We start from the raw sequence: 26779 nt of genomic DNA on the forward strand, positions 1-26779 counted from the left end.
ACAAAGGTTTGTATGCTTGTTTTGAATTTCGCCCAAACCTACACGAGAGTTATCTACGCTAGCCATCCCTAATTTAGCTGTGTAAGACTAGAAAGGAAACAGCTACTCATCACCAGTCAGTACTAGCTATGCTATCGAAAAACCCTTTTATCATCGAGTAGTTGGATTAACTCTAACACGGCTAAAACGGTGAGCAAGTTTGGTGGGACGGGGAGGTAAACCTACGACCCTCAGATTGCGAATGAAGCGCTCTAACCACCTGACCATAGTGGGTTCTGCCAATAGGGGAGTATCAGTACTCTTGACTATAACTTCTATGTATAAGATGAACAAAAGTGTTACATAAAAGAATTATAATTAACAACTGACTACCGTAAATAGTGTGACTTTTACTATTTAAGATTAGAAAAGGGCCCACCATGGCCAGGTAGTTACAGCGCTCGACTCGTAATCCGAGGGTCGCGGGTTCGAATCCCTGTCATACCAAACATGCTCGCCTTTACAGCCGTGGGGGCGTTATAATGTGACGATCAATCCCACTACTCGTTGATAAAATAGTAGCCCTAGAGTTGGCGGTGAGTGGTGATGACTAGCTACCTTCTCTGCAAAATTAGGGACGGCCATAGCGCAGATAAACCTCGTGTAGCTTTTCGTGAAATTAAAAACAAACAAGATTAGAAAAATACTGTATAAATATTATTTACTTGTTGTATAAACTCATTGTAACACGTTAAAATAGTATATGAAATTCTCAGTTAATGATGTTTTTATCATTTTAAAATTTATTGTTTCTTGTACGCCGCACGCGGATGGAATCGGAATCAAAGAACTGGAAGTACCAATGGAGCAAGAAAAGCAATGTTTTCGATCGATTCTGTTAGCCACTTATATTTCAGTAGGTTGTTGCAAGGGCGGGCTTTGAAAGTGTGTCTCAAGTAAGGATCGTTATATTCTCACTTAGGCTCGGGTCGAAGTAGTTCTCACAAATAACTAAGATGTAGAATCTTTTTCGATGGACTTTGAACGTGCTATTCTCGTGGATTAAAGAGATCAATTCTTTGATGTTTAATCCGTGTGCTTGAGATTGAGTAACATTGGGTTTCTATTTACAGCTAAAGCTAAGTATCTGGTACAGGTAAGTAACTACTTAAAGTATGTCTCAAACGCACATTCGAATCCAAGTAATGTTGAAGTGTGTGTCTAAAAAAACATCCTGTTTTGTTGATGTCCAATTACCTAAATACTCTAAGAGTAGGGTTTAGTCTTCTTTAAACGTTATTAGTTAATCAAGTACGATGATTTCTTGAACGAATAACGACCCTAACAAATTTAAGTGATTTTACTAATTCGTATGGATTTCCCAAATTTCGTGTGTTTTTCTTATAGCAAAGCCACAGGGGGATATCTGCTGAGTCTACCGAGGGGAATCGAACCCCTGATTTTAGCATTCTAAATCCGTAGACTTACCGCTGTACCAGCGAAGGACCCCAAATTTTGGAAACGAAATGGCAAAAAACGTGTTTTCAGATTGTTTATTTTCGGAAAAAAAATTAAGTTTATATTAATTTACAATTTCATTTGCTTAAACCTTTATCATAAAAGAACTCAGTTTTAAGGAAATATAAATTATTATGTTATTCAGCAAAAAGAGTAGGAAACGAAATAAAACATTTTAATTTACATTTTGCAGAAAAATAATTTACTTCTTTGAATCTAGTTGAATCTAGTTTGAATCAAGTTGGAAACACTCACTAGTTGCATTGTCTGCCTATTATCTTTTCAACATGATCGTACAAATTAACTTAGACAAACTGTTAGTGTTTTAGCTATGCAAATATGCTGACAATTTTTAGTTCATTTCATTTAGATTTTTGCAATTGAATAATTTGAAATATAAATTATAGTTATCAAACTTGTAATTTGAGTATGTCAAAATCACACAGGAAGGGTGAAGATTCGACGTCACGTAAAACAGCTTGGTTTTTAAAGATGAGATAATAAAAATCACAGTCTGAAACTATGAAAGCTTAAAATTATTTCAATTGTGGCCATATTAACATTCGAAGGCCGAATTTTTGCGTAACAAAATAAATTAAGAAAAAATTTAAAAATAACCATGTTTTTTATACAAGAAAAGTTACAGTTCTTCAGCAATTGTTATGGTTAAAAATAATCTTCATAAATTTGCTAATTAGTTATCATTTTTCTTAGGGTCCTTGAATTTTGTAGGACACTGACCATTGACCCAGATTTAAAATACTTAACCAGTTGACTATTTCCTTCCTAAAGTTTTTTTCCATCAGGATTTTTAAAGCTTCAGAATAGAGTTGAGCACTTTTTCACACAGAAAATAAGACAGATGCATGCAAACGGTTGTGGTCTGCATTTACATAGAGAGAACCGAATATTCGCTAATGATATTAAAATGAGACACAAGGTTAGAAGGACATGTCCCATGAATAAGAAACCCTATTCTAGGTGGATGTAGATCTAAGTTTTAAAACAAGTTTGTATTTATAAACAAATTGGTTTATATATGCTTTAAAAATAACCAGCCAGTCTATATTATACATATCAGTAATTCCTAATGGATCTCTTTTCGATTGAATTATTAATAAAATAAAACAGCATTACATTGATAGTGTGGTTCAAATTCTTTGAAACATTGTAAGGAGATGACAGATAACACATCTGACAAAATTATGCAATGTATCAATAGTGATGTTTCAGAGTAATTTCAGAAAGGCTTAAATATTTTAAAAATATCTGTTTACAATATTTTGAAACTCCTATAACATGAAACGTGGGAAACTTCAAAAAAAAAACTTTGTTAATTTCCACGGTGGCATTAGTGTTTGTAAGTTTGATTGATTTGTTTGTTTGTAGTTAAGCATACATATAACTACACAGTGTGCTCTGCCAACCACGGGTATCGAAAACCCGGTTTTTAAAATTGTAAGTCCGTAGATATACCGCTGTTCAGTTATTTGTGTTGTCTTAAAATTTGTAACTGCTGACATTATTTTTTGAGATACTCCTTCAACATGTAAAGTAAATAGTTCTTAAGGGAATGCCGAAACCCGAAGAGGCAACGGCATGCTTTGGTTTCTTAAAGATTCTTATAGTGTAAAAACACTTTTAATAGCTTGTAGAAAAGAAATATTTGTTGGACAATAAACTTGAACTGTGGTAGATATACTAATCAAATTCTTGAATGAATCAGGGTGGAAAAGGTTTATTGGTGTCGTTGGAAAGCTCTATTATAGGTGAATCATATTTGTCAGGTAGCAGTGTGAGATTAGTAGTTGTGCAGAAAAGGTTGAAGAAAGTGTTGGTTGACCTTTATTTTTCATGTAACTATCAGAATTTTACACGGTTAACTTCTAACTTAAAATATTAAAATATAGCTTACAAGAACGTTATATTACATGAACTTCTGTGTGATGCTGGCAAATTAATTGTATGTAAAGGTGACATCTACTGTGATATAAGTCAAAATCAACAAAAATTGATACAAGAAAGTAAAGACCGTAAACCTTATAAATACGACGATGACTTTTAAAATTGCATTGGTCTTGTTGGTGGTTCATGTTTTTGTAAGTATTAAGTAAGAATCTGCATTCAGTAAGATCACAACGGTATTGCTATCATTTCGATGTGTGGTTCTACAACCTTGCTACTAAGTGAATTCTATAGCCGTGTGAGAGTGACTGTGAATTATATTTAGTCCTTTCTCTAATTAACTATTATGATTCTTTTGTTCTAACTGATATTTACATAAATAGTTTATGATAGTTCATTATATCCGTTTAACATATTACTAGTCTTTACTGCTTAATTTCAGTATTTATTATCTGACACCATTGACTAGTCAGCGCTATGAATACGTGGTTTGTATGTACTTTGTCTATAAATAGTTAGATTTTATGCATCGAACAGTGAAGCAAAATAGAAAAATATATAGCTATTTCAAGAAAAGTTAAACTTGGAAAAAAAATCACCATTAATCCTAAATTAGCTAATTCTGCTTGCACTAACGTCTGTCAACTACTTCCTAATGATATGAAAAGTACGTCGTTTGGTATTTGTTATGTAAATAGATATATGACTTGTGATGAACAATTCTGATTAATGTAGGCTAAACTTCAAATTTTATTTCAAGGATCAGGAGTATTGATGGAAACAAGTTTAAAGCCATTTGATAGCCTGCAACGAGAACAAAATATTTTAAAATGTCTTTAATACAAATACACACATAGATGTATATGCATGCATACATAAAATAGTAATTGTGTTTTAATTTTAGCCTGAGATGCGAACAAATTAATTTCATATACAGATATAACAGTACAAGTAAAAAAAAAAACAAAACATATAATAAGCAAAACCAAAGGTATTTATTTTTTAATCAATTTTAATTCGAGAAAATACTCATAGAAACTAAAATGTAACAGAATATTTGACATTTTTGTTTAGCTCATGTTGTTTCATAATATAACTAATGTTTAAAAAATTGATCTTCAAAATTAGCATAACTGACGTAATTAACATTCATAATGCATTTTAATCAAACTGTATTGCAAACAATATACTTGTTTGATAACACTATATAACACAAATTTTGTTCCTGGATAGTATGTGTTATTTCTTAATTGCTTATGTTGTAAACGTAGAGAAAATGGCCATTATTCCCTTCAAACTTTGCTTTTGTGACCTGGATAATGAAATTTAGAAATTAACCTATTTTCCTTGTAAAAACAGACAAATCTGCACATTTTCATTTACATAAGGTTTGAATAAAACAACATGTGAATCTTGATTCACATGTACTTATATTAAAGTAATACCAAAATGAACAAAAATGTTTAGAACTGAGTAGTTTTTCAAAATTTGCAACCATAATGTAAATCACTTTCACGTATACCCCTAAATATAGTCTCCCATCATTTTTCGTTATATGCTCCTTGGTTGAGGCGTTCAAAGTTCAGTATATCTTGGTGGAAGCACTCACCTTGCTTCTATGAGTATGCTCCCGTGTTCTCCTTGAATTTATCAAGATGAGTGTCGAGTATATGGACTTTCAGGGACATCCTGCAGCCCATTTTGCCGTAGTTCTTCACCAGTGTCTCAACCAGTTCCACATAATTTTCGGCCTTGTGATTGCCCAAGAAGCCCCGAACCATTGCGATAAAGCTGCTCCAAGCTTTTTTTTCCTTCCTACAGAGCTTATTGGGGAATTATGTGCACTCCAGGGTCGTCTTTATTTGTGGTCCAACGAAGACACCAGTTTTGACCTTTTCCTCAGACAGCTTAGGGAAGAATTCTCGAAGAGATTTGAAGGCTGCAGACTTCTTATCAAGAGCTGTGACAAATTGTTTCATGAGACCCAATTTTATGTACAATGGTGGGAAGAACACCTTCTGGAGGTCCACTAGTGGCTCACACTTGACACTGTGCCTCCTCCACAGAGAACTCGGTCCGTTGTGGCCAGTGCTTCTAGTTGTAGTGCACTGCGGTGTCCCTGCTGTCTCAAAGGCAAAGATAACAGGGAAACTTGGTAAAGCCTCCTTAGAGATCCATCAGGAATGCCACCATTTTGAAGTCTCCGATAACCTCCCAGCCATACTCATCATACTTCATACCTGTATGTATATTACTATGAACATTCTAAACAATTCTCGTAAGTACTACAACATTTTAGAAAATTACTGTAAGTTCTACAACATTCTAAAGAATTCTTGTGAATTCGAAAGAATTCTCTATCAGTTACTCAGCACTGAATTTACCTGGAATGATTTGGAAGATGGGTAAATTTGAAAATTTCATTACCCAGGTCACATAAGCAAGTTTAAAGAGGAAAATAGGTCTTTTCCATTTACTATAGGCACAAGCAATTGGGAAATAACACTTTCTGCCCAGGAACAAGAAAAAGTAATATTTTTTTTTTACATCGTGTAATTTAATTACACCGTTCACAAACTAAAAACGAAGTCTCCTTTGTTGATATCATAATTCAATCAGATCCTAAAGATGATGTGAGCTCAAATGTTTCACAACACTTAGAAACGAGCAGACCGTGTGGATACTTTATAGTTAGTCGAAAGAAAGATCTAAGACGTTATATTTCTCTGTTACAAATTTGTAACTGATAAGGTAAATAAGTATTCCTTAGTATCTGAAGATTATGTTTGTCAATATGGATTTTTAGTCTTATCAGCCATATACCAGTTCTAAATGGTTTTATTTTAAATAAAAAAAGCTAACTTATGACGTTTTTACGTTTAGGAAGATTATGAAATCAATTACTCATGTTAGCCACAGTTGTTCAACGTGGTTATCTTTAGGCGAGGTTTACATCTTATCTGTCCACCTTTCAAATAATCGTCAAAATAGAGAACTTGATGAGCTAATTATAAGAAAGTCAATAGTTGAGCAGCAAAAGCAGTTCTTAATAATTAAATTCAAGTAGGAAATAACGGAAATATATATTACTTCTGTATTTTTGATGAATATGAAATTCAGAAAAAGAAACGTTAATCAACAAAACTGAATTACCACTTACACGTTTTACATGACATATATTGTTTTTGTATATCCGAGGTGATGACCTTTAGAAATGACATCGCTTTTTTGATTTCTTCACGGTTGCTTAGAAACAGTAGTTTTGAGCTTCAAGTCTAAACTAACAAAATTTCTTCTTATTTTTAACGTTTAGGAAAAATTTTCATGAATATTGCGGATACTAAAATAATTTTGATTGACTGCATCAGATGGAATTAGGTTAGTATGATGCATACTTCTCTGTTTTAGTCGTTCTAGCCACAATCTTTGTCTTAAGGTCTACTTTGTGTTTAATTTATGTGTCACAGTGAGAAGTTTTAGTTTGTGCATAAGGACGGCAAATAGAAGTGATTTTCATGCTACGACACGAAAAACTTGAAATCAAACGATAAATTCAAAACGAAGGTAGTATAAATTACCTCTTGTTTAACTTACATTCTAGAGGACCATGGTGACTATCAGTAAAATTAATGTATTTCTGAAAATAAAGAAACAAACAAACAAAAGCAAAACGTTGTCTAAATTAAAGCATTTGAATATCATAAAACTATAAAAAATATTACGGGAGGTATATGTCGGGTTAGAAATAACAGCCTGTTATAATGTAACACTAGACAAGGCATGATGCACTCCAGTGACAAATATTAAGTTACCTTCTTTGTGTGGCAATATATATATATATGTTTTTACGTGGAATGCTTATTACAGTGAGATATTATTACTGGAATTAGTGTTTTTCTCATACACTGAAAACGTACATATAAAATATTGTGGTGATAAACACAATGTTGCTTCATTAAGATTCCTCATTAAGGATTTCGTAGCATTCGACAAGAAAAATAATGATAAAAAAGTAGTAATAATGACATAAAGCCTGACAATTGCTGCTTATATGATTTGTGTATATTCTTTAAGCGCTATATTATATATTTTTTAATATTTTGTCCAAGTCTTGTTTTTTCCGGCTGTACAGGTACCTAAACTAAGAAAAGGTTGAAAGAACCTTCAATACCACTATTTCTTATGTAACATCATTAAATGACGAAACTATCAGTAACTTTTGATCTAATAAATTATTTATATATAGCAAAACCGAATATTAATCTAATAAAACATGTAGTTAATTTAATATACTGGTCTAACTAAAATTGTGCAGTTATCTATAGTTTTGGACGTGAACCCAATGATGCTGCGATACGAATATAATGTCTATACTGAACAAAGAATATAAACATCTCCTTAAATAGAGACTAGAACATTATCAGACTGATTAATGTATGTATAATGACAAGTTATCTGTATTACTTTAACTTTATTAAAGTTGCATTCCACGCTAGTTGACAAGCAGCATGGGAAAGAAGAATGACTTAAATGACTTTTCTAGCTTCTTGAACTTGTAAGAATAGCACTATCAAAGGTTGTTACATCATGGCTACTATCTCATAAGTCTCATCAGGTAAACATAAGAGTGAACTATTAACTAATTATGAAAGAGAGGATGTGAGGCAGGAGGGGTCTGATTTTCCATTTGATTTTCTACACAAAGTTGAATACTATAATAAATATGGTCTATCTGAGCAATGATGAATTAGAGAGCAATTTACATTTCAAAAATTAATTTCGTACTTTTTTTAAGGGGTGGTGGATAAAATAGGGATGATGACATTTTAAGAGAAAATGTGTCACTTGTGTCACACTAGAGGAAATTCAGGATTTTTAAAATATTGCTTTGTAAAATTAAGAACTTAAAACTTATATACTATTTTAATAACACAAAGATAAGTAGTTTAATAAAAGTTGAATACAAGACATTAAAACTTTGTGTCATGCGCAGTAAAAAATACTCAGGTGAATAGGGTTAAGATGAAAATACACGGATCTTATAAAACTCCATTCTTTCTTATTAGAAATGACGCAATACCTTTTGTTGTTGAGATATTCATTTATTTCTTTGATGTTGATGTCTCCAGAGATTCTTGTAATGACTCTAATAGTCTTTCCATGAGATTCACTAGTGACTTTGATGGTAGTCTCCAGGCTACTAAATACTACGGGAGGTCAGGAACATATTTATTACAAAGTTTATTCTTGGCGAGACGTTTGAAAAATTTTCTGCAAGAAACAGACATTTAAGTACTGTAGTGATGTCTTGCTGTATGAAGATCATGAGGATTCATTTAATGATGATTACTGGTGATGGCTTCAGGATTTGCTTGCCGAGGTGGTGGTGAATTTTCTGATAGGAGTTTTTGGCGAGGATTTTAGAATGGTAATAGGACTGTATCTGGTTGTATTAGTGACTCCTGTATGATGGGGCAGGATGGTCTGGTTGAGTAATTGGATGAAAACGTGCTTGAATAGTATTCTGATTCATGGTCTGAATCGGGAGTGGGTTATATTTGTTTGATTTGGACAAAATGATTACGTACATCTCCAGCGTGAGAAATTTATCTGATGGTTATAAAGATACAAGCATTGATGTGATTTATTCGGGTCAGCGTCAATAGTTGTCAATGTCTTCGACCCATCTTGTAATAAATGAAGGATATTATCACTGAAGAGCTTATTGCTGGTTATACCTTGTACAGGCTGAGCTATCCTCTTCGAATATAAATCGGTGAATTTGAGTGAAATTTATAATTTGAAAACTTTAAAGTGCTTATGACCGAAGGTGTAGTCGACTAGTTGTCTTCCTTGTGGACAAACAAAAATAGGAATTATTTATACCTGAACCCTAAGGTTCTTTGACTACATCGTTTATTCCATGTGCATATAATGAGCAGTATAGGTTGAAAATGCCGACAGCAATACTACTAGAGCTATTTTTTCTCTTTCTTTTGGTATTAAAATAAATTGTGCTCATCTTATGTGGCAAAGAATTTTTGTTGAAATATTTACACTTGTTTTTGGATTTTTTACTTTTTAAAAATGGCAGAGAAAATTAAGATGTTACATATCAAAATGGTATTTTGTTTATTTGATAATCGTAATCATTTTTAGATACATCGTGATGACTTTTTTATGTGAGTACAGGGATGTTTTTTGTTTCTTTTTAAACTGGAAAACACGTGTTAAGCTTATAAGTGTGGCATAGGGCTTTTTCGATTTCATATAAGGTCCTAATATTTTCTAAATCTTCATGATCCCAAATGTAAAGTTTAGTGATTAGATTGAATGCAATGAAGAAATTGGCAAGTTATCACATCGTATTTCTTTTCAACGTTTGCTTTGTTTTTTTTATTTCATCATCTTTCAGATGAGTAGAAAATTCTGCCTTTACGTTCTCACATGTAACATTTGGGTTTCACTAAGTACAAATTTAATATGCTGGAAAGGTTACATGTCATATACTTCCCATTGCATTAAATGATTGTTTTGGAATTTCGCGCAAAGCTGTACCAGAGCTATCTGCGCTAGCCGTCCCTAATTTAGTAGTGTAAAACTAGAGAGAAGGCAGCTAGTCATCACCATCCATCGACAACTCTTAGGCTACTCTTTTACTAACGAATAGTGGGATTGACCGTAACCTTATAACACTTCTACAGCTGAAAGGACGAGCATGTTTGGTGGGACGGGTATGCAAACCCGCGACCCTTGAATTACGAGTGGAGTGCTTTAACCACCTGGCCATGCCAGGCCAGAAACAAGTGTAATTCTGTGTATAACTAAGGCGACAGCTGTATTCAGCAGTGATAGCCGAATACATACTACAAATGGCATCTTTCTTAAAAAATGCATTTCAACCGCATGTGTGATTAAGCTTGTTTAAAACGCCATTTATTATATTATCTATCACAGCAACAGGAAATCATTCTTTAACTAAGGGATTCTTCATGTTATCATGTTCTTTATGTGAAAAATATTCGGTGCTTACGACTTCATTAGAACGACGAATCAGAAACTTAATTAGATGTTTGTTGAGTATAATTGGCACGAAACTTGCAAAATTAAAATTAAGACATATGGATAATGTTTATTATAGTACAACTCGTATTCGAAGCTACAATTACAGTTATGAACCACTGGGCTTATGACAGCAAGTCGGTGACTTGTTTTAATTTAAAAGGAATTGTGTTATATTTACTCTTAATGCATTTTTAAAAATGTGAAACTTGCTAAGAACATTTAACAGCAATATAAATAATATCTGTTTACCTTTAGTGGCATAAAATACACAGGATCTTCTTCTTGACTCTGTTTTTTTTTTATGAAAGCGAAGATAACTACTAACTACGTAAGAAGCTAATGTTTAATCCATAGCTATACCATCGATTCAATAAAAGATAACGTTATTTAAAAAAAGTGAGATTTACTGTCAGCAGTTTTAATGAGTTCTCAAAACATTTTTATTGTTATGTTCTATATTTCATTACAAACACATTTTTATTGTTATGTTCTGTATTTCATTACAAAAACATTTTTATTGTTATGTTCTGTATTTCATTACAAAAACATTTTTATTGTTATGTTCTGTATTTCATTACAAAAACATTTTTATTTTTATGCTCTGTATTTCATTAGAAAAACATCTATTAAAGTGAATTCATTAGTAATTTTTTTTTTAAATTGAACTAATTTGAAATTAGAGATGTCAATGGATATCTTTCTTTATATACTTTAAGAATATTACGGAAAATTTTAATGACTTCCTGACTGTTTGACAACTAATTGTTTTCTTGCCATTAATAAATTGTACTTTTTAAATTTAAGCAAATGTCTTTGTAATTTAATATTTGTAGTTTTAATGGAATGCTAAGTTTATTAAACAAACTCTGGATCCTTTAAAACTGTTTGGTTTATCCGATTTAATTATGATATTATTCTAATTTTAAATAAAATTTTTCAATATCTGTATTTCCTTTTTGCTTAGATTTTATTTTATTTTCTGACTTGTGATTATTGAATGAACCCAAAACTACTTCATTTATTTGATATTACTGGAATATTCCTAACTGATTTACCGTTATACGTTTATATTAATACCTACGCTTATTTAGGTATAGTTTTCTTTTTTGCATGTAACGTATGTTTTTGATTGTGTATTGCACAAATCTCGCCCGTTCTCTAAATTTGTTGAAGATTCTTGAGAGTAAGAACTAACAATATTTGTGTCACGAAAACGCCACCTCATTTCCGAACATTTTTTAAACTTTTAGAATCTTACATGAGCCGTATAAAAGCGATTTGGCGAGTGATAGAAGAAGAATATCATTGTTTAGCTATAGTCAGTGTGGTAAAGGTTTCGGAAGCTGTAATTGTGATAAACGCTTATTAATAGGAAAACTACATAATTTGATCAGGACGTTTATAGATTTCGAACATTGCAAAATATTCAATTTCAGTAAATTAACTTCGGACGTTAGTATTTCGACAAGGACATTAGATATTGTTGCATGTGAAAAAGTACGTGTGCTTCTAGTTTAGCCAACCCCATAAAAAAAGTGTACAGGTGTATCAACAAAGAATTAATTTGCTCTTCGTGAAAGTCAATAAAAAATTCAATTTCAGACCAGATATTAGACTCAGTATTGTTTCTTAGATTGTAAAAACTGTTGTATATAAATCTTTATTTATAATAACTATTAGCAATAACCATTATTATAAATTGTATTGTGTATTTGTTTGTATGTTTAAATATATTTGTGTTGAGAAAGAAAATTGTGTGTGTCAATCTTGTTGGGAAATTTTATAAATTTTATACATATTAACATTTAACTAACTTCTAAATTGAAATTAAAAATTCCGGTTATTTGAAATAGTAATACGTGACTTATGTAACACAAAAAATTGAAGACTCGTTTGAAATACATTATAATATTTAACACAAAGTAGTCTAGATAACGGCTGTAGAAACTGCTACAAGATTGAACAATACTTCTTTAAGTTTCAATATATTCGTGTGACTGGTTGATTACTTGGAATTAAGCAAAAATCTACACAATGGGCTATCTGTTTTCTGCCCACTACAGGTATCTAAACCTGGTTTTTAGCAATGTGAGTATGCATACATACGCTGTACCACTGAGGGGCAATGTATTCGATATATAGAATCATTTTTTTCTGTTCCACTCTTCACAGGACTTTCGACACTAAAAGCCAGGCAAGGCCTAGCAGTTAAAATCTTCTACTCGTAATCTACGAGTCAAGGGTTCGAATCCCTGTCATTGAACATGCTCATCATTTCAACAGTGGGGATGTTATAATGTGACAGTCAATTTCTATATTCATTAGTGAAAGAGTAGCCCAAGAATAGACTGTGGGTGGTGATGGTTAGCTGCTTTCCTTCTTGCCTATCACTACAAAATTAGGGACGTCTAGCGTAAATAGCCTTGAAGTAGTTTTAGGCGAAATTCAAACAAATCGACAGTAAATTATTTACTTGATGCCATATTATTTAATTTAGCAAGATTATTTTTCTTTGAATTGAAGTAAAACTATTATTTTGAAAGTATGAATGTCTAATTTAAGTGAGCATGTTTCCTATAGTCGTTTAGAACAAACCGCATGCATTTACTCGTCACAATATAGTCACATAAATATTAGTTATTCTGTTTACTGTTCTTTTTTACTAAGTTAAATTTGTAAAAAATAAAATATCTGCTTTTTCATTAATCGACCTAAGGTGCACGGCTAGCATAGATAGCCCTCGAGTAGCTTTGTGCGAAATTCCAAAACAAACAAACAAACAAACCTTAAACACAATTAACGTGTCTTCAGTTGAGAAAATTGAGTTGTATAACCTTTAAATACTAATATTTCTATGTTATCTACACAAAATTCTTTTATTTCTAACAATGACTTTTACACTAAAAGCTAGAACAACAGTTACTAGTAGCTTTATATATTTTCAGAACGAAGGAGAACATGTTACCTGGGAAAAAAAAAATGTCCTTTTCAATCTGGTGTGGAACAATTCCGGTAATTGAAAATTGAAAAAGCAACAATATGATAAACATTTAATTTGGAAGTCAAGATTTATTTTTGATTTTTATTTCTAAACTTAGCCTTATCTGTAGAAACTAAGTGTTGTTCAATTAATTTCATGAGAAATAAATCAAATCAAAGTACCTTTATGTAATATGTTACTGCTGAATAACATACCAAGTTGTATGTCTAGTTCCATATAAGCCTTTAGTTCCTATTTAAATATGTCTCCCAACTGGTACAGTGGTAAGTCTTCGGATTTATAACGCCAAAATCAGCATTCCCCTTGGTGGACTTAGCAGGTAGCTCAATGTGGCTTTTCTATGAGAAAACACACACTCTATTTAATATATATATATATATCATCAAAAATTACTAAAATATTTTCAATAAACTTTGTTTTATTTTACAAAAGACGTTTTAAATAATCATACTTTCAAAAATGTTATTTTGCACTTTAAATATTCGCTAATGCCCCTAATAAGCAACTTACTTTCAAAACTCATTAACGCTTGATTCCCTTTCTCAATATACAAGTTATGCTTACTGGTTGACCTCTTTTGTTTTTTCTCTTCCTTTTTTAACGAAACAAACATGTGAGGATAATGTAAGAAACGAATAAATTTGTATACCATTTCAATTTGTACAGAAGTTGTTCTGTATCAGGTATTCCTACTCTTTAACCGATTTTTGTGTTATAAAATTATGATGTTCTTTTGTGAAGATTACAAACGTAACTGCTCGTCTGCCTGCAAGTAAAGACGTTATCATGAAAAGTTAGAATTACGGTATGTGGGAAATGATGTGAAAATTAGGGTAACAATAATACGAACTTGAAGCCTTTGGTATAAGATAAACAAAACAGACCAAAAGTGCAAGAAAAAGAAAGAAATGGAGAGGAATACATTTGTATTTGGCTAAATGGGAGGTAGGCCTAATTGTTAGAATGGTGGGTGCAGTCACAAGCTTTATACATCTTTTCCCTCAAAATTTTCCCGCTCACTGTACAGAAACACACGTGTATATGTGTGTAGATAGATAATGTTCGGAGTCTATAGTTGATTAGCAATGTTACCAGTATTTTATCATAAAGGTAAAACGTACATTTTCACTTTACAAAAATGCGCTTCTGTATGTCCTGTACGTTTATAAACAGACAAATATGTCTTTAATCTATTAATGAATACACATGCGTGTGTTAGGTTTATAATTGAGCGCTATTACATTACTTGATGGAAAGTAATGCGCTCTTAGTCTTATAATAAAACATAGTTATATACACGAAGATTTTTATAGAGAAAATAGACCTTACTGTCCACTGAATTGTGGTATTGATTAAAAAGTAAATTTAAGTAATACTGATTACAATAGGCCTAATAATATATGATAGAACACATTGAAGAAACTTTGATAACGAGTGAAGAAATATTCTTATAAAAAATTAACGAGAAACAAAGACCTTTCTTAAAATTCCTGTGTTTGACAAATCTCCGGATTTTGGGGACAAACCTTGATGGCAAATCATGAGATGTGGATTTCTGATCAATCCTTGTATTGCTCACTCTCTATTTTCGTTATCGCACTTTATTCTCGGATGGTTGCCGTGGTAACCGAGCAGCGATCAATCCAGCGATGGCCATAGCGGGTACACTGCGGTTGGTATCAGTGTTTAAAACTTGCAGTGGTATTTAAAAAATAAACAAAAAACATTTACTGCAAACGTTGCCTGCCTCTTGTGGAGAAAACGTTTTGTTTAGAATCTGAATTTGACAGATTCGACATAATAAGATAAAAGAAAAAAAATCAGAATCTGTGATTTATAAAAGAAAACAACAACAGATGATGGATTACAGTGTGCGGTAATTTCTTCAAAAGATGACTGATTTTCATCTCAAACGTTTGTAATTGAGGAATAAAATACGTTGAAACTTTCTGGATACATAATTCCTGCTTAAATCATTTTGGAAAAAGGTGTCTCCAAGAAAAATGTTTATATCCATTTTCATTCCTTTGTCTTTTAACAAACATGTTGAATTTTTGATATAACAAATCCTTAGAAGTGAAGTAGGTCCAATAGTGAATGTAGATTAACATCATAGCAGTTAACACCAAAATAAGACAACAATTACAGGATTTATTAAAATTGATACTGGCTCAAAAATTACATGTCAAGAAAGAAGAGGAACGTGTAATTTTTACTTCTTTTACTTGAATATTAAACTTAACTGATTCTGTAATTCGTGATTAACAAAAAATCATAATCAAACCAACAGATTGGTAGCACTGCATTTAATACCAGTAAAAACAATTATTTCAAAGAAACGTGTCATCAAGTGAATAGCAATAAAACAAACTAAAAAGTTAAACGGCTTTGCCCAAAATATTAAAGTAGAAAACTTTTCAACACTCAGAAATGTACCACTTTCTTTCTTAGCATTCGAAACATAGACAAAAAATATAAATCATAGATAATAACATGTTGAAATGCTTATTTCTTGGCCAAAAATAAGTAAGAGAGAGACAGACAGATGTAGTTACAGTATTATCAGTTTTATTGTGAAGTATAATACCTCATCTATCACGTAGTTACACTATTATCAGTGTTATTGTGATATATAATACCACATCTAAAACATCTTAAAATCACATGTTACGTTCAGATCAATAACATAAAACTACTGTGTATTAATTGTATTTTGTAAGGACAATGTTCCTGGTTCCATGTTGCATTTACACCTAAAGAGAAGTCCATACCTGAAATAATTATATTTTAAGAATTACTTGTTGAAAGATTTCATCAGAGGCCCTTTGCAAATCATAGTTTTATTCTGGGAGTTTGGAAGTGGTTTAGGATGTATTCGAAATTTGTTACAGAAGTTCTTCAGTACAATTTCTATGATTTTTAGTAAGTACATGAAACTTATTCTTAAATAAAGCTACTTCGAACATCACATTTATGGACAGTGTTCACTATATCCTACACATGTTAAACAACGTTTTCCCATCATTATCTCGTATTTTGAGAGAAAGAAAGAGGAACAATAACAGCAAAGTTAAATACAGTTAATTGAAAGTGTGTGTTTTTCTTATAACAAAGCCATATCCGGCTATCTACTGAACTGACTAAGGGGATCGATTTTAGCGTTGTAAATCCGTAGACTTACCACTGTACTAAGGGGGAGTAATTGAAAGAAAAGCAGGAAAATGATTAGTGTTATAATGTTTTGAAACACCCTGACACATATCACTTACTTTCCTTAATAAGCCTATGTGTTGTGGCATTCTAAGCCAACCGATCTGGAATATGACATAAACTAAATATATCGGAAATTAACATGTAACCGTGATTCCAGTGTTCGTATTTGCAGCGACATACCATAATATTAGCATTTGCATACTGTTCTTGATGAATGTGATTTACTCTTTATATTTATATTTTTTTATTTGTTATTGTTTATAAACGTTTTCTACCCTATTAAATAAAAAACATATTCTAGTCTGTTTTCCCATATAAATATGGCCCGGAGTGGCCAGGTTGTTAAGACAATCGACTCCGTAATCTGAGGATCGCGGATTCGAATCCCGTCATAGCAAACATGCTCGCACTTTCAGCCGTAGGGGTGCTATAATGTTACGGTCAATCCCACTATTCGTTGGTAAAAGAGTAGCCCAAGAGTTGGCGGTGGGTGGTGATGACTAGCTGTCTTCCTTCTAGTATTACACTGCTAAATTAGGAACGATTACGCAAATAGCCCTCGTGTAGCTTTGCGCAAAATTCAAACCAAACCAAACCCATATAAATAAACCTATTGGATGTTACTGTTTTATTAAAAGACAAGTTTGACTTACGAAACCCATACCAAGGAACTATTGTATCCTTAGCAAAAACGTATGATCACAATAACGTTATTCCAGTCAAAGCATCAGCTTCCAGGATTGTTTATGTTTTTCTCCATAGAAATTACTGTGACACAGCGACATGTCTCCGGACTTTTACCGCTAAAAACCGGATTTCGATACACATGTGTATCTTTGTGCTTAACTACAAAGAACAACAATAACAATGTATTCCCAATCTATCTTCTTCATTAATATCCCCAAACTAAAATTAGATTAAAATAATGTTTTCAGGATAAGGAAAATATCCACAAACTACAAAGTATGTACTTTAGAAGGATAAACACTCAATACAGTATCAACTTGAGATTTCTTTGTAAGAAAAATGTATCGCGGTAAGCTAAGTTATGACCTCACTATACATGGACAGCCAGTTTCTATGTAAATAAATGTATTCACATCGAGAGTAACTTTACAGGTAATATTGATGTAAATAAGATTTATAATTCGACACGATAAATACAGGTTCATACACTGTGTAAACTAGAATTATGCTAATAACAATGTTTTGTAATTTATATGCAAAAACGGCTCGTCTGGGTTGAGAAAATATTTTACATAGAAGAGCGAACAACGTTTCGACCTTCTTCGGTCATCGTCAGGTTCTTTTGTTTCTGTTATGAGACCTAATCATAGTTTCTCTCATTTTAAACAACTTTTCATTACAACTGATTGTACTAGTGTCATTATTAGTTAAGATAGAGTAATGTCAGTTAATGACCGTGAAACTACTTCTGCTCAATCTTAGATTAAAATTAAAGTTTCATTAATTAAAAACAATTGTTTGTTTTGGGAAAGAATTTGACTTGTCCTTTGAATTCTAATTGGATTTGGACTCGTATGAAATTAGTAGGGCTTTTTTTTGGTAATTTTTTTGAATTAGTTAGAAAAATTTGATTGCTTTAAAATCATATATTGGTTTTGTGTTGGGCACAATCAGTATATGTAGGCATTAACTGCTTCGAGATATCTTTTCTGAAATTAACTAAGTAAGCTTTATTGTATTAATTTTAATTACATATTTTTAGGGGGGATCACTTTTCTGTATACAGGACTAAAGTGTAGAGACATGTGGGGTTTACGTTCTGAATGGTAGAATCTCCCAAGAACCTCTCTTTTATGTTTTGTAACTTTCTATCGTTCTGTGATTCGTTTTCTCGTGTATTGATTGACCGATAAAGATAGTAACAATTTAATTATTATTATTTTTCTTTCCTCGAGACAAATGTGAAACTAAAATATTTCGTACTCTAGGTGAGTGCTCTACCAATTAATCTAGAGGGGTAATCCACAAACACTTCCTAATAAGGCAGTTTTTAAGAACTCAAACTATCCCATTCTTTACTTCTCACGAACAAACTCTAACCTTGAATCTTATGATAGAATCATATGACGGCCTCACAGTGCCATTTGTTTTTTGCAGTAACCCTTTTTTAAAAAAAAATTTCGAGTTGAGCTTGAACTATAGACTTCTATTACACTAAATCAGCTAGATTTTGTTAGTAAAGCACATTTTAACAACTCAAACTATCACAGATGTAGCGTTTTCTTAATGATTAAGTAACTATTATAATACTTTAACAAACAAATCAACTTAATTCAGTAACAATATCTTTCGCAATAAGGTTTAATAAATATCTGTATAAGAGTGCAGTTGTGACGATGTATAATAATATGACGGATTATCTAATAGGAACAAATAATAAACAGATAATTACTCTTAAGTAAAGCATCTGGATAATAATAAGCGAATAACTGGAAGGGGGTACAGTTAGTGGGTGTAAAAAAAATTAAAAGATAGCCACATACTTATCAATACTGAAAACATTTTATACTAGAAAAACGATTGTTTTGTCTGCACAACAGTTTGAAAGAAGGATGAATAATTTACGGTATTGGTTGGATAGTGGAAAAGCCAAAAGGACTTAAACAACTATGAGTAAAAACGTTTGTTTTACGAATATAAACTGCAGAATGGCATCTGGAAATACAAAGAATTGCATCTGATCAATGTTCATTCAAATGATGGGGATTCTGAGAAAATACGTTTGGCCAAAAATGAATCAAATAAGTTTTGCTTGTCTTAGAGTGAATTTAAATTAGTTTCGTTAATTTTCAATTTGAAAATTATTTACTTTGTACAACAGTCAAAAAAGTCGCAAAGTCGAAAATTTAACGAGAATGAGTGTTACACGAAACGTGTGAACAACTGGGTTTCATATTTACATGATTTTTAGAGGGTTTAGTAAGGGTACATGTTGAATCATCTGCGAAGTAAAATATTTGAGTAAAATATAACCTAAAAATCCATGAAAAGGAACACACCATAACACCGATATAAGATGGCAGCACATCTGAAACACAGTTTAGTTAAGACTTACAAAAATAATCCAATGAGTAACAGTTCCAAGTCAACAATGGACTATCTTATATCTTCTTTACCAACTCCTATAAGATAGGAGCTTTGGGAGAGTATAGATCATGGAAGTTTTGTTACATGCATTTTTAATATATTGTATCATTGTATCGTAACACTGCAAAGTTAGTACGTGAGTGTGTTTTCTTATAGCAAAGCCACATTAAGCTATCTGCTGATACCACGGAGGGAATCGAACCCCTAATTTGTAGGGTTGTAAATCCGAATACTTAGTGCTGTACCAGTGGGGGACAAGTTAATACATAACAGAACATTATAAATTATTCAATGAGTAGCAGTTCCAAGCCAATGTTGAGATATCTTTCATTTTCTCTACTAACATCTAAATCTAATTGTCGGAAACTAAACAGGCCAAATGATTTTGTCTTGAGTGTGATCGTATATGACAAAATAATTTAATGTGAATGTTTAATTTTATAGTTTTCCTGAAAATATAATATATCGTTGATCGTCTACAAGTGATATCAAGTTAGCTCATAGTGCTTTGTTGATACAACACTTATTTTTATAGATACTCTAATAAGAGACTACTGGTGAAACTGTCTTGTTAACATTATTCTAAGTACTAATGTATTTAATAAGTGTTTGGCTCCTCTCTGGGACAGCGGTAAGTCTTCAGATTTACTACACCAAAATTAGGGGGTTCGATTCCTCTTGATAGACACAGCAGATAGCCTCATGTGAAGTTATAAGAAAACCCACAAACCCATTGGTGATCTAATAATCAAATAACTCAGTGCATCTACTGCTAAGTGTTTCGCGTAAACCAAGTTTATTTTTATATTGGTTATTTGGTTTATCTCTACTTTTGAGTAAAAATAAAAAATAAAACATTTCGGTGATTGGATTTTCTTAAATATGGTTTATTAAAACGTTATCGATATTTAACTCCACTTAAATTAACGAAAAATAAATTACTTATCGCGTTTTGAATATACTATAGGATTTTGGTTTAAAGGTAGGCCCGGCATGTCAAGGTGGGTTAAGGCGTGTGACTCGTAATCCGAGGGTCACGGGTTCGCATCCCCGTCGCGCCAAACCTACTCGCCCTTTTAGCTGTGGGGGCGTTATAATGTGACGGTCAATCCCACTATTCGCTGGTAAAAGAGTAGCCCAAGAGTTGGCGGTGAGTGGTGATGATTAGCTGCTTTCCCTCTAGTCTTACACTACTAAATTAGGGACGGCTAGCGTAGATAGTCCTCGAGTAGCTTTGTGCAAAATTCAAAACAAAGAAACAAATCGCTTAAAGTTCGAAAAGTTGGGGTGTAGTATTACAACATTGAATGTACTTTTAAATATTTGTTACTAAGCTACTGAAAATTTATTAATTAGTATTTATATATTTTTCCATAGAATTCAAAGTAAAATTCAAATTAATGTCCAATCATTTGCATAAGTATACTGTTGAGGCCCATATGCCAATTTACTTCGAATATTATCTTTGTAACATTTCAATATAAAGTGAGTTTTAAAGTAGGAGTTCTGGAAAATCTAGATGTTTTATGGCGTAATTTTTCATTTTAACTTTCAACAAATTATATCATTATATCATAACAGTTGCAAAATTAATACACAAATAATTCAAGTTTCATGTTAAGTTTTGATTTTGATTGTACGATTATATGGGAAAACTATGAGCTTTTGAGCTTGGGTTTCTCAATCACAAGACCTCTGACGTTAACGTTTCTTTGTGAAACCGTAGATGTAAATGAAAACAATTAAAAGAAAAAACCTATTTTCAAAGTTACAGGAGTTTTTGTTTCTTATGTACAATAAATAAAATCAGAATTTAAATTTATTTTTGCATTTTGAGACGTAAAATTCATCGTGTTTTTAACCTGCATATTTCATGAATCTGTAGCTAAATGTGTGCATTAAAAATTATCGCCACAACAAGAGGGACGTATTAAATTTCAAATTCATCATAAACTTTCAATCTTAATGATGTAAGCTGTGTTCGAAGAGCAAGAGCTTGCTCGTTGTATTGTTAATAGCATCAAAACATTTCTAATCTGAATGCTAAATACTAGGGAGTGTCTATTAAATTAATCACAAATTAATTTATGAAGTCCTGCATACTAGAAATAGTAGAAAAATAGGTTAAAATTATCTGATTTTAAGACTCCTTTGATATGTAAAATGAAACCTTAAATGATGATGAAAGGCTTAATTAGGTAGATCCCTGTTCCAACAAGATTTATTTATTTTGTTCAGTCGACATAAAAGTTACAAGTTTGAGAAATTATGCTTCTTTATATAATCTGACGTTAAGCGCACTGATATCACTAAATACCAATAAGGTTATGGGTGTGTGTGTATAATTATATATAAGGGTACTGATATATAACTTGTAGCATTCTTAACTGTAAGAGCAGAGGATATTTCAAAGTGGTTTCTCTAAATGCATAAACATAATATAAATAAAAATGAATTTTAATAATGCAGAGTAATAAACTTTTAATTATCATTAGAAAATAAGAAAATGTTTTCGTAGACTGTACATCAATCTGAACAAATCGTTGATGTGAGTGAAGCTAAAGGTAAAAAATAAGTAATCTAACTTCGTGCTTGCACTATACGAAGACTGAAATCTTTATTAGTCATTTGAGTAAACTGTATTTAATTAATGTGTTTAAAACTACTTCACTGTTAGAACTCTTTTATCACTAAAACCTTTTTTATATATTAACTTTGTGATATAAGATTATTTACAACTTCTAATTAATACATACTCTTTTTATGTACTTCTAGAATAAAATAGGTCAAGCCTATTAATTGCCTCCAAAGATGTTTAGGCTATTGTCAACTGCGAGCTTCTTATTTATTGAAATCTTTGTGTGGTTGAACCTGTCGATTAGTAACACTGTTTCTTCAGCGTCAACTGTTATCCCTCTATCAGGTATGTTTTCTTATTCCTTTTTTGCCATTCCTCGAGCTTCATAATTACATTTATAATAAAATACATGCATTTCCAACATGCAATTCTGCATCACAAACACATTTTCTGATTTCAAAACCAGGTAAAAACATGAATCCAAATAACGTTATTTTGAAAAAATAATTCAATCTAATAGTATAAGTAGTAAAAATTAACAATTTTTATGCAGTTATGAGTCACTTTTCTATATTATATTACAATATCAGCTGTGACACTCTCTTCCCAATGGCCCTGTTATTTTCTTGTAGAAGCGAATGTTTACATCACCTACATCGAATCTCTGTAAGAAATACTGGTAAATTAGAAGGCTTAGTTTGTCATTAAATTGATGGTTAAAGTGAATCTTATCGATCTTCTGTCACGACGAGAACCGTATTAACCAACAACACCAGTGTGTTGAAATAAAGCTTTTCTTGACTCCATTTTATTTAACAGTAAAAGTAGGAGTGTTGAGTAAAAACGAACTTTTTCACTTTTCATTACGTAAAATCATCAGTCACTTAGTTTGAAATTGTCTATTTTTAGTACAACTTTTTCGAAGCTAATGTGTAGAAAAATGTATAAAAACTATCGAAGAATGGAACAAGATATTTAGAATTAATTAGTTGTTCAAAAGATAACAGAAACTTCTCAAGATGTACACCGTGAGAAGAAGCACAATTAAATATTTTTAAGATATGAATATTTTCACAATTATCTTGTTTAATATAAACTGTAATTATCAAATTATTTAATTCAAAGTAGTTAAATTTGTACGGAAATATTGAAACACACTCATATAGAGTGTTTTACTGTCAATGTGATGTTATGATGGATTAAATCTATGTTTGTGTTTTCTTAAATATACAAAAATCACGTTTAATTAATAACCAATTACAAAATTTATTAAAATGCTTTTATATTAACAATTGAATAAGAAAACATCTTCTGCCCAGGTATCTTTAATTACAACATATGATTAATGTAACTTCATCGAAATTTGAAATTACTTGATACTTACATTAAATGGGCGCGTGTGTATATTCTTACATCAAAGTTACATCTGGCTCTATCTGTCTTGTTCACCGATGGGAACTGAATCCCTGACTTTAGTGTTATAAATTTGAAGACTGTTCCACCAGAGGAGTACATCAAGTGAAATTTAGTCCGAGACTTCTAGAAGGCAATTACTAACGTCTTTAAAAATTAATTATTTACATACTAAGAGGGCACTAGACGTGGTATTTAAGAAGTTCCTTGATGATATAGAATCGTATTTTTTAATAATATATTAATATTCTTCTTTTATCAAAATTTACTTTTAACCACTTAAAGTGTTGGTTTTATAAAATCAAAATTTTATTATTGTAACTGAAACCGAAAGAATTCCATCTTCTATTCAATTTAGAAATTATTTCTAACTAGATGGTTAATTTTAACCATGTGCAAACACACGCTGATTAGTACTGAAACTGCAAAAGATAAGATCTAATCTTTGCATCATTCGATGTTGTCAGTTGAAAACCATTCTCATCTCAAAGTATAAATAATTAAATTCTAACTTAAAGTTTAACTTTGCTGAAACTATTAATAAATACTAATATAAGGTAAGCTAAATATTTAAGTCATGGTAAGAAGTAACTAATACATTACTTATTCATCTACATACAACAAAATTACCAAAAGTACTTGATATTATAAACCAGTGCATACCACTTGCGATCCATTGCTGACAACGGTATTTTCTTCGCTCTGCTAACCAATACTAAGTTAATAACACAATATAATCTTGATATCTGTCTCTTTGTTTCTAAGTACAAAGTTATTGATGGGCTATCAATGATTTGCTCACCGTGGGCATCAGAACCAATTTATAGCGTTGTAAACTCTCAAACTTATCTTTTAAAACATTAATAAATATAAAAAAATAGTTATAATAGTATTCGAAATTATTCTATACGTTAAGACCAATAATATTAATAAAACTAACTTTAAAGCAAAATGTATTTTATAAATGAAAATTGCTTCTTGTGGGACAAACTGCTATTTGTATGGTTATAGCCCTTCGTCAGGTATATCAACTACTAACTGAATATTTCATTTAATTATTTGAGAATAAAGTGTGTTGGAACATGCAAAGAGGGTAAAAGCTAGTTGATTTTCTTAAGATTCATAATGGTTATCAATTTATAAAGCCAAAATAAACTTAAAATAATTATATATTTCAATGGCTTTCCTCTTGTGCTTTTCTTCATCTAGCCACAAAAACCCGTTAGAAGAATATATTTTTTATATAAATATATAAAATAAAGAAACCAAATCAATTTAATAACTGTAACATCATCGGAAAGTAAAATGTAAAAAGAGCACTTCCAAAGTTGTGATTATTATAGTTATGTAAACCATGAACAATTCCTATATATACACACAAACACACATATATACGTATATTGACATATTTAACGTTCAGAGCTCAGGGTGTTCAGATTATTGCTTTTACTCTCTCTGTCAAACCCCCCTCTAGTACAGCGGTATGTCTCCGGATTTACAACGCTAAAATCAGGGGTTCGATTCCCTCGGTGGGCTGAGCAGATAGCCTGATGTGGCTTTGTTATAAGAAATACACACACTCTCTGTCAAATGTAGCTATCAAATTATTTTTTATCAAACTGAAAACGATTTTTTGGCAGCAAAAGTCTAAAAGAACATACTGAACTACAGAAAATACATATAGAGACTGTTTTGAGCACCAGATATTTCGATAATTGTTCATTAATTTCTTAAATGTAGTTCATCCAGTTTAAAATCTCAAAATATTGTTGTTTAGGTTTATGATATTGGGCAAGTTCCTTTAGACTGTTATGTAAGAAAAATGAATGGAAAGATCATTCGACGTAATCATAATAAATCTTTTTTTCTTGAAGTACAAGTTTTATGACTTAGCTTAAATAATATTCACTGATAAGCCTAAGCTCACATGACTTAGCTTAAATAATATTCACTGATAAGCCTAAGCTCACAGCAGACACTCATTCAACTTTTCTCTTTTTCGCAGTCTACAAAACGTATGAAGTATTTTTGTTGTTTCGTCGAGAACACAAACTTAATGTTCCAAACAGAACTAAATAACTCACAAATTCAATTACAAGTACCTAAGACTCAATGTGTATCATTAACGAACTCAGAAATTAATGATATTTTAATTTAGAGTAACTTACGTTTTATGCTGCTCAAACTTTTCTAAAATCTTAGTGAAAGCTCCACACCTCTTATTAAAACTCTCCTAAGTCCAATAACAATACTTTATGTTTAAATTATAAATAAACGTGAAATAATACACAAAATTTTATTCAAATATGGCTTAAATTCGAAATTCGTGATATATTTTAAAATCGCAGAAAAAAACAAATAAACTACATTTAAAGAAACATCTAATCCAATTGCTTTGTGAAGATAAAACGTATCTCTCCATTCCTAAAAAACTAAAGTTTATTTTGCGAAAAAATATGCTCGGGTCGTCAAAGTTATTTTTGTGTGACATAAGAACAGTGTGAACTACAACAAATTTGTGAATTCTCTCAGTGATAAAACTTGTATTAGTATTTTACTCTTGACAACTTAAAATAATTAACTAAATTTATACTTTTACAAATCTTTTAAAAATGAAAAAATATTTCAAAATGATCATACTTTTATTTCTTAGCATAACTCCACCTTTCCCTCATTGACAATCTATTGTGTTTTTTTCAGTTACCCCTTTTGCACATTTGATTGGTATAATAAAGTACAGGATTAAGAACCCTGCTAACTTTACGAGAACAATTTAAACGTATTGCCAGTAGAGAAAAACAAAGTCATGATTTTGTTACCCTATTTACTTCAGTGCCATTTGATATGTCTCTGAGAGTGGTTAAAAAAACTAGGTTACAACCTTTAGTCTCATTTGTTTGACTGTTTTAATTTGTTCCAAAATTAAAGTTATCGCATTTCTAATTTTTTCTGGAGAGCGTAACTTTTGTGACACTAAATACCAGAAAAGTATG

The 26779-nt window shown here is 31.4% G+C and overlaps 1 protein-coding gene across 1 annotated transcript in view; it reads left to right on the top strand.

Moving 5' to 3' along the window:
- The first annotated feature begins 886 nt into the window (after window positions 1-886).
- Window positions 887-26779, top strand: part of LOC143240219 (uncharacterized) — a 60752-nt gene continuing 34859 nt past the window's right edge. The window contains exons 1-2 of the mRNA XM_076482337.1: window positions 887-1135; window positions 22571-22718. Coding sequence (XP_076338452.1) covers window positions 22607-22718 — 112 coding nt within the window. The 5' untranslated portion in view covers window positions 887-1135; window positions 22571-22606. The remainder of the gene's footprint in view (window positions 1136-22570; window positions 22719-26779) is intronic.

Source organism: Tachypleus tridentatus, chromosome 13 (assembly GCF_004210375.1).
Source record: "Tachypleus tridentatus isolate NWPU-2018 chromosome 13, ASM421037v1, whole genome shotgun sequence".
Taxonomy (NCBI): Eukaryota; Metazoa; Arthropoda; class Merostomata; order Xiphosura; family Limulidae; genus Tachypleus; species Tachypleus tridentatus.